Here is a 12,586-nt window from a genome sequence, read left to right on the forward strand (position 1 = left end):
TACTATTTAACCATTGTAATTAATGTGCACTTGGCAGCCTGCGACTGATTTCAGAAAAAAGAGAAATACCTCCATTGGTGGGGACGCTTTAACAAGAGACTGTTACACACTAAGCCTCATTTATATTTCTTAATTTGGGGCTAATTGTTGCAGTCACATTAACTGGAGCATTAACCATAAGGCACATAAACAGGGATTTGAAAGACTAAAATTTCAGCATTTGAATAGGGAGACTCTGGGGCTGCGGAGCTCATCTCGCTTTACTGGCCAAGGGAGCTGGCGTACAGCTTCCTGGTCATGTTGCCAGCATGACTAAGCCGCTTCTGGTGAACCAGAGCAGTGCACAGAAATGCGGTTTACCTTCCCGCCGGAGCGGTACCTATTTATCTACTTGCTAGGTTGGCAGAAGCGGGGACCGAGCAACGGGAGCTCACCCCGTCGTGGGGATTCGAACCGCTGACCTTCTGATCGGCAAGTCCTAGGCTCTGTGGTTTAACCCACAGCGCCACCCGCGTCCCTTATGAAGACATTATATCTGCATAAAAGACAGCACTTATGGAACCTCTTGAAAATTCTGTTTCACAAAAATCTGACAAAATAACAAAAGATTTAATTTTAACAATGAAATTAAAAAAATTATTGAGGGAAGTTTTAAACATTCAGGCTACCTCCCGCTTGTGGCCCACTCCCCCCCCCCTACTTTGCTAAAAACTTGTACTAGAATTTTGCACACCCATTTCCTACACATTAACCTAACAGTGGACGATCACTTCCCTGTAGTCTGATCCCACAGCACGGGGGAAGTGTGTGCAACTGTCACAAGTCACAACCGTGTATGGTGTCATCATATGAGTCTGCCGTGCCAATGGTGACTCTACCACCTGACCAACCCGAATCAACACAGGGAGTACATGCTAGTGAGTCTGAAGGTGTTACCTTTGGCAAAACAGCCAGAAAATACCATTTGCAGAGAGACTTTGTCTGTGGACAGAGTCATATAGACACAGCCATGAATGTTCAGGTTACTGATAAAATATGGTCTGCCTTTAGTTGCTACTGGCTCACCATTAAGCAAGTAGGTTTACTGTGGGGTAGATCTGCTCATGAATATACCTGACAGGAAGTGGAACAGCACATACAGGAGGAGGTAGGTAGGGAACCCACATCATGTTCTTAAAAGTAGTGCAATAAGGATGCTCTTGATAAATAGAATAATGAGTAGAAAGTAAAGGGGAGTCTAAACTTGTAATGCAATCACTGGTTATACTTTGAAAAGGAACTAGAAGTTGTACCTTTTCCTTACATGGTGCCACTGTTCCTTGAGCACTTTTCAAACAACCTGCAACTCAAAATTTTAGTTTTGCATATATAAAAGTTAACCCAAATAGCGGTATCGCTGTATGCTTTGGATTCCTAAAGAGGGAATAAATCACAAGTCAGGAAAAGAATCTTAAAACTGAAGTTAAGATGTCATCACAGAAATTGCATTGTTAACACAATGTCATAAGATGGCTGAAATGCTTGGTTGATTGCCTTTTTTGGTATTTCAGAACGTATCATAATTTTAAATGTTCTTGCACAGATATATTTCTCAGAAAAACTTATCAACAATAGATCTCTTAAAAAGCACTGTAGTGAAAATTAAGAGAGTGTTGATGATCTGGATAAAAATGGCACAGTGTATCTGCTCAGGTTTCAAACAGAAAACATTGGAATGGAAAGAAAGCAATGGGCCTGCCAACAATCCGGCAATCTACAGAATGTTCCTTCTTTCATAACACATTAAATCTGCAGAACAACTCAACCTCCAAAAATCAACCCGGGGGAGGGCGAGGATGCTCACCTCATTTTCACACAATACAATTGCACGTCATCTATAAAGTTTGTGGTCCAAAAGTCTATTATGTGCAAACCTGCACCTTTTAACCATTTTAGGAAGAGACATCGCCTTGCCAACAAAGGTCCGTATAGTTAAAGCTATGGTTTCCCCAAGAGTGATGTATGGAAGTGAGAGCTGGACCATAAAGAAGGCTGATGGCTTAAGAATTGATGCTTTTGAATTATGGTGTTGGAGGAGACTCTTGAGAGTCCCATGGACTGCAAGATGATCAAACCTATCCATTCTGAAGGAAATCAGCCCTGAGTGCTCACTGGAAGGACAGATCGTGAAGCTGAGGCTCCAATACTTTGGCCACCCCTCATGAGAAGAGAAGACTCCCAGGAAAAGACCCTGATGTTGGGAAAGATGGAGGGCACAAGGAGAAGGAGACGACAGAGGACGAGATGATTGGACAGTGTTCTCGAAGCTACCAGCATGAGTTTGAGTAAACTGCGGGAGGCAGTGGAAGACAGGAGTGCCTGGCGTGCTCTGGTCCATGGGGTCACAAAGAGTCAGACACGACTAAACGACTAAACAACAACAACAACAACAAATCCGACACTGATTGTCGATAACAGGATGAGGGTAAGATGGACCTTCTTCTGATCAAGCAGGGCCTGGATTTTTATTTTTATTTTAAGTCATAAATGGTTTAGCAACAGTGTGCTCTTTGAAGTAAAGCACCTAATCTTCAGACGATAAAACCCTTACAAAAATTCTGGCCACATGTAATTTTATTTTCTATTGTGGAAAGAGGAAACTAGCTACGGTAACCTTTGAACATCATTTTTTACTGTGATGTTTGGTATCTGCCTTTGCCAAGATATAAATCACTTTTGTTCATGGTGTCAAGAAATTTAGTACACTGAATTAATCATAAGAACCTTAAGAAGAGGAAATAGGGGGAACTCCCCATTACGAAAGAAAAGGGCAGATGCTGTGCTTGATGAAATAAAGTCTGATTCCTCCGTACCTGGTCCTCATTTCCAGTTTTCATCACTTACCTGTGAAAAATGGCAGAAGTAAAATTTAAACTATTGCCGAAATACAGGCAACAGTTCTCCCTTGCACAAGTATTCCTAATGCTCTTTGTTGATCTAGCACAACAGAGGAAAACAAAATACCACAAGTGCAACAAAATACCCTTTCTTCTTTTTTGAACTATATTTCAGCATTGCTTCAGGTTCCGTATATAATACCGTATTTTTTGCTCTATAAGACACACCAGACCACAAGACGCACCTAGTTTTTGGAGGAGGAAAACAAGAAAAAAAATATTCTGAATCTCAGAAGCCAGAACAACAAGAGGGATCGCTGCGCAGTGAAAGCAGCAATGCCTCTTGCTGTTCTGGCTTCTGTGATAGCTGTGCAGACTGCATTCATTCCATAAGACGCACACACATTTCCCCTTACTTTTTAGGAGGGAAAAAGTGAGTCTTATAGAGCAAAAAATATGGTATATTGTGGTATTAATCTCATCCTCTGCACATATTTCAGCTCTCCAGTCTTCGGCACTATAGCAGTGTGAAGCTTAAGAGTTGCTTCTGTGTGTTGTGAACCCACGGTGCAGTGGCCTTTGTGTGGATTATGTGAGTGAGGCCAACCACCCAAATTATGCATTTTCCATCCAATTGAATTCCAGCTGCTTGGGGAGAAGCCATGTAGGTGGGGGAAAGGGGTCTGTCTATAGGATCATGCTATTCACACAGGTGGGATCACATCATGTGCAAGCAACTCCCATGCTGTTGGCAGTATCTGTGAAGCCTTCATCAAGGCGAAGTCATTAGGGTATAATAACACACATGAATTTCCACAGATGCCGTTTAGCAGCCAGAAGTGCAATACACTTTGTGCAGTCATCACACTCTTTATGGCAATCATACATATATTCCTTGTCTACACCAAAATAACAAGCAGTAACTGTGACATAAAGTGGGAGAAAACAGAATAACACTAAGCACTGGGCATAACTCTTAGTATATATTCACTTTGGGTTTAGAGATGTTCAACTACCTTTCACTTCCTTCACTGCAGAAAACATTGGAGAAATGCCAGCACAGTCGTGACAGATGTGCAAACTCTGAAGCACAGTTACTTCTACCCACCTTTGCGCAGTCCAAAATCAATACGCCTTTATCTTTCACACCAGCCAAAATCAAATGAAATAAAAAAGTTGTATATTTGCTGGAAGATGGCTACATACGTGCTGAACAAGAAACAGAAAGTGATGTCCTCATAGTTTGGATGAAGAAATGTGTTAACATTTCAATGGACTTAGATGAACCTAGATTTGATTTTCCCTTTGTCTTCCTAGCAGATAAAGCTAATCTCAGAAAAGTGTTTTTCATGGTTTATACTCAAATGAGCAAATTATGCTATTAGTACAACCACACTAAGCAGATCTGTTTTAAATGCTCACAGGGCAGGCTTGTGAATAGCAACTTGCCTGGTCCCCTCTGGTAAGAATCCCAGCTAGGTGATCATTCAGGGAACCCGCTATAAATTATCCATTATCATTTGAAACCATTTTCATTATAAACCTTCACCATCAATGACCATTAAATCCTTTTTTCAACCTATCAGAATGCATAGCAAAGTTTTCTTGCTGTGAAGGCACTGATCCCTTTAGAAAATATATTGGATACTATTTAGCTTCAAATGGCTTTACAGAACAAACAATTTTTTTGAGAGAAATATCAGCCAAGCTTTCTACCTCTTTTATGTAATCTGGGGTTGAGTTTTGCTACTTTACCTTTAATAGGCAGTGTTAATTAGTTTCCTTGACAATGATGACTACTCCTTGCTATCAACCTCTTAATAGCATACTAGCCAATATCCAGTGTGAGCGTCCTCAGAGCAAATTGACTGTTGCTTAATGGCAAGTTTATTTACTTCCTACTTTGCTAAGCAAAAGTATCTTGGGGTTGGCAGTCTTGGCTAACTTATTTGCATGGCTGCAATTTCAGTCCCATATACCTCAACAGTATTTCAAAACTGGCATGAGGAGAATACATTTTGGCCCACTGTGGACTGAAATTACCACTCTTTTGCTTTAAGGTGTCTTACATAGCATAGTTACCATTCTTTACGAACTACTTGTGTAACCCTGTTCCCTCAACCTCTATTTCATTTCCAGTGGATTTTCAGCAAGTTCCTGCTTTGCTAAGCTTACCGATAAAACGTAGTGTAGTCCACAGTTGAGTGGCACGTCTGAAAATCCCATGCTTTGAGTTTCTGGCATTCCCGATGGGCACGGAGTTTTACTCTCACTGTCCCTTGGCACAGTTCTGGAAACTGTTTCTTTGGAGGGCGAGTACAGAATTCATTTGACTCTACACGCCACGACTCGGCAAAGTCATCCACATCGAACTTGAAATTCCCATCGCCTCCGATCAGGTCATCTCTCTTGTGTCCATTGTAGTTGCCACATAGGCCACAGAGCCTGCCCTTAAGATGTGGTGGAGCCATGACTTCCACAAAGCTGTCTCCATCCCAAGAGATTTCCAGGCCTAAAAAAGAAAGCAAGAAGGAAAGAAGCCAACCTGTATCAGTGTATATACAGTATGTGAACATGTGCAGCTACCTTATATATTGAACTGGAACATTGGTCTATCAAGCCTAGCACTGGCTACTCTGGAGAGCACCAGATTGGAGGATTTATAGTCCAAGATCTGGAAATGCCAGGGCCTCAAACTGGGACCTAATGCCTTCAAAGCATATGTTCTGCCATGGAGTCATGGCTCCTCCTACACACACCATAAGGCAGGTTAAAAAGTGAGAACCAGCTGCCCCACCCCCCCAAAGAAGGCATACAGATCACTCTCCGCTCATGTGCATTTAATGTGTATTCAGCCATGCAGGCTTGTCAATGTTAATATAAATTAATTAATTAAAAGGGGGTGGGAAGGGGTTGTGTGTCCGGGGGTGAAGACTCTGGCAAGCCCACCGGCCATTGGACCCAATGTGTTTTGACCATACGTGATTTTGGCTTTACACACAATCCCTGGAATGTAAGCCTCACATAAGTTGCGGGCTTCCTGTAGCCCAGGGGTCTGCAACCTTTAAGACAAAAAGAGCCACTTGGACCTGTTTCCGAAGAGGAAAAAAACTGCGAGCCGCAAAACTCGTCATTATAAAAATAACATTTTTGTCACTTTTTTTATTATTTCTTTGTTTGACCCCTCAGAATTACTCCTCCTCATAGAAATAAACGTTAAATTAACAAGTTACCTTTTTTTGTGTGTGTGTTCTTCACTCCCCTTCAAAACAGTGACCAGCGTACATGCCCCCTTTCAATGCAGTGACCAGCGTACATGCACCTTACAATGTAGCGGGCGGGCGGGAAGGTGACGTCGGGATGGTGTGTGACTAATGCACGCACCGCCCCCATGCGGCGTCACAGCCAGTACAGCGCCCGCCACAGTGGGGAGTGTCGGGGCGCACAATGCGCCTCCTCCCCTCGCTAGTATCCGCCCCAGAGCTGCAGCAAAGGTGTAAAAGAGCCACATGCCGCTCCAGAGCCGCGGGTTGCAGACCCCGGCTGTAGCCAAACCTCACTGTTTCTGATATATAGCTATTGTGTGTTGCTCAGTGTAGAGGCAATTCTCCTGCTTGCCTCTTCAAAGCGTCACCTGCTCAGCCTCCGCTACATCCTTAACACTTGCAGGTATGGCAGCTAAGGCTGGGTCTGCATACACAACAGAATGATGTGGAAGAGTATGCGGTGTTTGAATTTAATTTTTGATGTCTCTTTTTATTCTGAATGGATGCGTTCTCCATTCATAGAATCACTGAATTGTACACCTGGGAGGCACCCCGAGGGGAATCAAGTCCAACCCTCTGCAATGCAGGAATCTCTTGGATAGGAATTAGAATATAAAATAATTAGTCAAATTTGAAGGCAAAAAGTGCAACATCTGTCCCATTTGGAGATATACAGAATAGGACTTTTTTTTTTACTGTCTTTGGGAGGTTTCCACAAATTCTGCTTAACCAGCTTGTGCCTTGTTTTCTCAGCTTGGTTCCTTTTGGAAATTTCACCAGGGCCCCCAACCACCTTAATCCGGCATTGCTCCTGGATTAATGTGTGGATTGAAATGCAGGTACTACTTAGATTTCACACTGGTCAAATTATGTGATGAAATTCTCAGCTCAAATCTGTAGCAAAATGTCTATTTTAGGGAGGGAGTGTGATTAAATATGCATACATTGAGAGAGTATATATATATATATATATATATATATATTAAAAAATGCAGAATCATGACAGAACATAGTAATGGTAAAGGGACCCCTGAACATTAGGTCCAGTCGTGGCCAACTCTGGGGTTGCGGCGCTCATTTCGCTTTATTGGCCGAGGGAGCCGGTGTACAGTTTCCGGGTCATGTGGCCAGCATGACTAAGCCGCTTCTGGAGAACCAGAGCAGCGCACAGAAACGCCGTTTACCTTCCCGCCAGAGTGGTACCTATTTATCTGCTTGCACTCTGATGTCCTTTCAAACTGCTAGGTTGGCAGGAGCAGGGACTGAGCAACGGGAGCTCACCCCATTGCGGGGATTCGAACTGCCGACCTTCTGATCAGCAAGTCCTAGGCTCTGTGCCACAGCGCCACCTGCATCCCAGATAGAACATACATATGCATAAATCTGTGCAAAACTGGCTCAGAAGGGAAATAAGCTAGATTTCAAAAAAGATCTGGGAAACACCTGTGCCCAACACCCTGAATAGCCAATATTTCACAGTGCTTTTCTTAACATATGAACTCAAAATGGCTTGAACGTGCCAACATGTTTTATACTGAGGCGGACTTTGGATCTATCTATCCCAGTATTGCAACATCCCAGTCTAAGCATGCGTGCTCTTGTGCAGCCACTAATATCAGGAGCAAAGTATTAGACGTGGAATTCACTGTGAGGAATATGAGCCCTTTTAGTTAAAGGGGAAATTATCTGGATAGTAAAATGCTTCAATTACACACTACTGAGTGAACCATTACACGCCATGTTTGCCCAGTCTCTGCCAAAACCAAGACAATGATGCTTGCTGTAGTTTACTGAGCTGAGAGAAGAGACAACCGGAATAACAAGAGAATCACATTTTTGTCAATTTAAAGCATCCAGAATGGTTCTCAGGAATTCAGTGGAATTTCATAACTCAGCTGGCAGTGAAGAGAGACGCTCAAGATGCTTTTAATTAGAGCTTATGAATAATGCTCCTCTTGTGAGCATTCCACAGACAGCCACAAACATTCTTCCCCCCCATCTTGCGACTCTGATGAACAAGCCCATAGCTGAGGCTTTATTTTTTAGGGGACAAAGAAGCAGGTGTATGAGTTCTTGGCTCAGCAGGATATGCTGTGATAGCCTTAAAATGCTTTCTAGATGTTGACTATGCTTCAACCGTGGAAGGCCAAGGTATGGGAAGCAGGATATCTGCCATGTTGTTGTTGTTTAGTCGTTTAGTCGTGTCCGACTCTTCATGACCCCATGGACCAGAGCACGCCAGGCACTCCTGTCTTCCACTGCCTCCCGCAGTTTGGTCAAACTCATGCTGGTAGCTTCGAGAACACTGTCCAACCATCTCGTCCTCTGTCATCCCCTTCTCCTTGTGCCCTCCATCTTTCCCAACATCAGGGTCAAGCATTGCTTTGCATGCAGATGCTCCCAGGTTTAATCCCTGGAATCTCCAGGTAATGATGGGAGAGACAACCTGACTGGAACCCTGAAAAGCCACTGGCAGTCAGTGTAGACATTACAGAGCAAGATGCACCAATGGCCAGACACAGTATAAGGCTGCTTCCTATGTTCCTAAGGGGACGCGGGTTCGAAAGCACATCAAAGTGCAAGTAGATAAATAGGTACTGCTCTGATGGGAAGGTAAACGGTGTTTCTGTGCACTGCTCTGGTTCGCCAGAAGCGGCTTAGCCATGCTGGCCACATGAACTGGAAGCTGTATGCCAGCTCCCTTGGCCAACAAAGCGAGATGAGTGCCGCAACCCCAGAGTCAGCCACAACTGGACCTAATGGTCAGGGGTCCCTTTACCTTTTTATATTCCTAAGAGTGGCTGGGGGGAGGAAGGAGAGGAAGGGATGAACAGGGGGTGGTTATCTATCTATCTATCTATCATCTATATCTATATCTATCTATCTATCTATCTATCATCTATCTATCTATCATCTATCTATCTATCTATCTATCATCTATCATCTATCTATCTATCTATCTATCTATCATCATCTATCTATTTTTTAAATACACCCCACTTTCTGTCAAGGAATTCAAAGCCGCTTTTGATTAAGTCAATCCAGCCTCCTAGATCATGCGGAAAGTTGCTGCCTTAGTCTGGCAAGCAGGCATCACTTATTGGAAAGAAGCAGGCCGGGGTATTTATAATCATAGAGTTGGAAGGAGCCTTGGAGATCAGCCTCCTTCCTTATGAGTAGATCTGCCCCCAAGCAGGCACTTCAGGCTGCTTTTTGAAAAAGAAGGCTGAGATTGTTGTTCATGAACAGATGTTCTTTCTAACCATCTGGTGGGTGGAAATTTGGCCCACCAAATTCAAATTCATTTCAACTTGACACCCATAGATTAAACTTTGAAAAATAAAAATAAAACTTGTTTAATAAAACATAGTCAAGCATCTTGAAATTTTAGGATTCAGCAACCTCAGATTTCTGTGCTGTCCCATTTACTGTACCTGTTTTCTTTAAAGTAGCAACCAGATGTTCTCCATTTCCCAATTAAATCATGCTTCAGGTTTGAATGATGCAAGATGCACATGCACACAAAAGACTGAATCCAGTTGCAAAAGCAATTCATTTGGGCAGAAAGCAAACCCAGACAGATGTTACGCAAGAACACCACACTTCAGGGAGACACAGCAAACAGCTTTCCTTGCACACTTGGGGTTCAATATCACACCAGTTTTTGGTTCAAGCAAGCAACTTTCATGCAGGCCATGTTGGCTGGTGGGTTTGCTAAAGCCTTCTGGATTTGTTTTGTTTTACTGAGTTTGTTTGGGTTGGACATGTTTTACTGAACTCATTCCCTACTCTACAAGCCCCTCTGGCACAGTGCTTGCTTATTCCTGATCTCTGCTTTTGCCGTAACTACAGCTGAGATCAGTTGTTTTCAAACTGTGTCCTGGGGCTGCTTCAGAAGCTTTTCGGGGCTGTGATGATAATCCTAAGGTTCCCTTGGCAAAATTACTGTCATTTTATAAGAACCAAACTCCACAATGGCAAAGCAGTCAATTCTGTGTTTTTATTGCCCATGTTCATTAACTAGGCAACCAATACCCTGGAATCCCCAGTTTAAATGCCTGTAAGCCTTGACATAGGGACGCGGGTGGCGCTGTGGGTTAAAGCCTCAGTGCCTAGGGCTTGCCGATCGAAAGGTCGGTGGTTCGAATCCCCGCGGCGGGGTGCGCTCCCGCTGTTCGGTCCCAGCGCCTGCCAACCTAGCAGTTCGAAAGCATCCCTGGGTACAAGTAGATAAATAGAGACCGCTTACTAGCGGGAAGGTAAACAGCGTTTCCGTGTGTGGCTCTGGCTCGCCAGAGCAGTGATGTCACGCTGGCCACGTGACCCGGAAGTGTCTTCGGACAGCGCTGGGCCATGGCCTCTTTGAGTGAGATGGGCGCACAACCCTAGAGTCTGTCAAGACTGGCCCGTACGGGCAGGGGGGGCACCTTTAAGCCTTGACGTCAGGTGGAGAAGCGTCAAGTAGAAATTTTCTGATAATTCAAATTCATTTGATGGGGATGGGAAAGGGAAACCTTGTATTCGCAAAAGCTTCCTTGGTTCATTTTACACAAACTTTGCCTGTGCATTGTAAGACATGGATTGGTTCATCAGAGGTGGATAGACACTTTTGTCAGATCCTAATAAATTTTATTCTTTTTAAAAAGGTGAACCCAGGAAATTATCTGAAGATTTTTCCTGAGGCATGCATGAAGAGCACAGCTTCATCCTTATGCTGATTCTGATGTTTAATATAAGGATGGAAGATATATTTTTTTTCAAGTCTGCATTTTAAAGCCAACCAACCTAATTTGCTGGTCCGAATTATATGTGATTCGGAATACAGTAATCTATTGAATTTTACATTTCTCTGAATTCTATGATACTATCAGTTTTTGAAAACACACACACACAAATGATTATTTTACAGAAAATATGTGCAAAAATGCTTATTTTAGGGGGAATGCACTGAAAACCACAAATTTGTATTTTGGGGGGCGAATGCATGGAAAATGCATACTTTAGGGATCAATGTGTCCAATTTAAATGTGATTTTTTGTGTGTGGATGAATTCTCCTCTCCACAAAAAATATCCAGAACAGGAACAGAGCAGACCTAAAACTGATCACATTTCAAACTGGCATGGAAGGGAAATGGGGAGATGTGTTCATCTCCTGCATCCTCTTGCTTTTGGTTTAAATTGTTTATTATTATCTTACTGTAGCTGCCTTGGGTGTTACTTCTACAGTGGTACCCCGCAAGACGAATGCCTCGCAAGACGGAAAACCCGCTAGACGAAAGAGTTTTCCGTTTTTCGATGCGCTTCGCAGAACGCATCCCTATGGGCTTGCTTCGCAAGACGAAAATGTCTTGCGATTCTTGCGATTTTTTTCCGCTCCCCACCCCCTTTTTCTAAGCCGCTAAACTGCTAATAGCCTTTTAGCAGCTAATCCGCTAATCCCTTAAGCCTTTAATAGCCGCTAATAGCCGCTAAACCGCTAATAGCGCTAATCCGCTAAGCCGCTAATAGGGTTGCTTCGCAAGACGAAAAAACCGCTAGACGAAGAGACTCACAGAACGAATTAATTTCGTCTTGCGAGGCACCACTGTATACTGAAAGAATGGGATACAACTCTAATGCAAGGTAATGTAAATACCGCCAGAGCTTATAGAGCCAAAACAAAACAAAAGCACCCATATGCTAAATGTCACGCTTGTGTTACTACCGCGCCCTGAGAACCAGGGCACTCACGTAGCCCCACCTGCTTTGGTTGTCACTTTCAAGAGGTAGCCTTCCAAGTCAATGTGAAAGTGTGGCGTGTCGTAAGGTAGGGATATCCGTGTCCCGTTCCACTTCACTGTGAGGTGCTGGTGGAGGCTGATGGTACTGCTGCCCAGCACAAGGTCTACAGATTTTGTCCAGGAGAAAGAGCGAGTCCGTCGGGCATCGTTCTTCACCAGCACCTGGAAGGGCGGGGTAGAGGAGGAGCAGTCTTTCGTCAAAACGTACTGACATGTTCCCTGAAAGTTAAATGTCCGTCCGTCAAAAGTGTTGTAGTGGGGGTCTCCAAATACAGTGCAAACTCCGGGCTCTGTAGGTGAGTGAGAAACAAAAGCACCATCAAGACCAAATGTTACGCTGGGAAAAGCAGGTATTAAATGAATGCAAACGGCCTTCCAACATTTTGGGCCACTTCGTAAACAATGTGACTGAGGCATATATCTAAAAAACATGTGTGTTTGTGTGTGAATGAGACCAAACACTTGGAAGAAGACATGAAAACCATGCATTTTCTTTCAAGGGTACACTCAATGAGAAACCGAGCACTGCTGTCATGAAATGGCCCTTAAGTCCTGGAATGATATACCGTATTTTTTGCTCTATAAGACTCACTTTTCCCCTCCTAAAAAGTAAGGGGAAATGTGTGTGCGTCTTATGGAGCGAATGCAGGCTGCGCAGCTATC

At 43.5% G+C, this 12,586-nt stretch overlaps 1 protein-coding gene across 1 annotated transcript in view; it reads right to left on the reverse strand.

Moving 5' to 3' along the window:
- BMPER (BMP binding endothelial regulator) overlaps positions 1–12,586 on the reverse strand; it is a 165,528-nt gene that overhangs the window by 43,402 nt on the left and 109,540 nt on the right. The window contains exons 12-13 of the mRNA XM_083407062.1: positions 11,884–12,213; positions 5,052–5,388 (exon numbers count right to left, since the gene is read on the reverse strand). Of these exons, the coding sequence (XP_083263188.1) occupies positions 5,052–5,388; positions 11,884–12,213 (667 nt within the window). The remainder of the gene's footprint in view (positions 1–5,051; positions 5,389–11,883; positions 12,214–12,586) is intronic.

Source organism: Podarcis tiliguerta (genome assembly GCF_965153285.1).
Source record: "Podarcis tiliguerta genome assembly, chromosome: 12".
Lineage (NCBI taxonomy): Eukaryota > Metazoa > Chordata > Lepidosauria > Squamata > Lacertidae > Podarcis > Podarcis tiliguerta.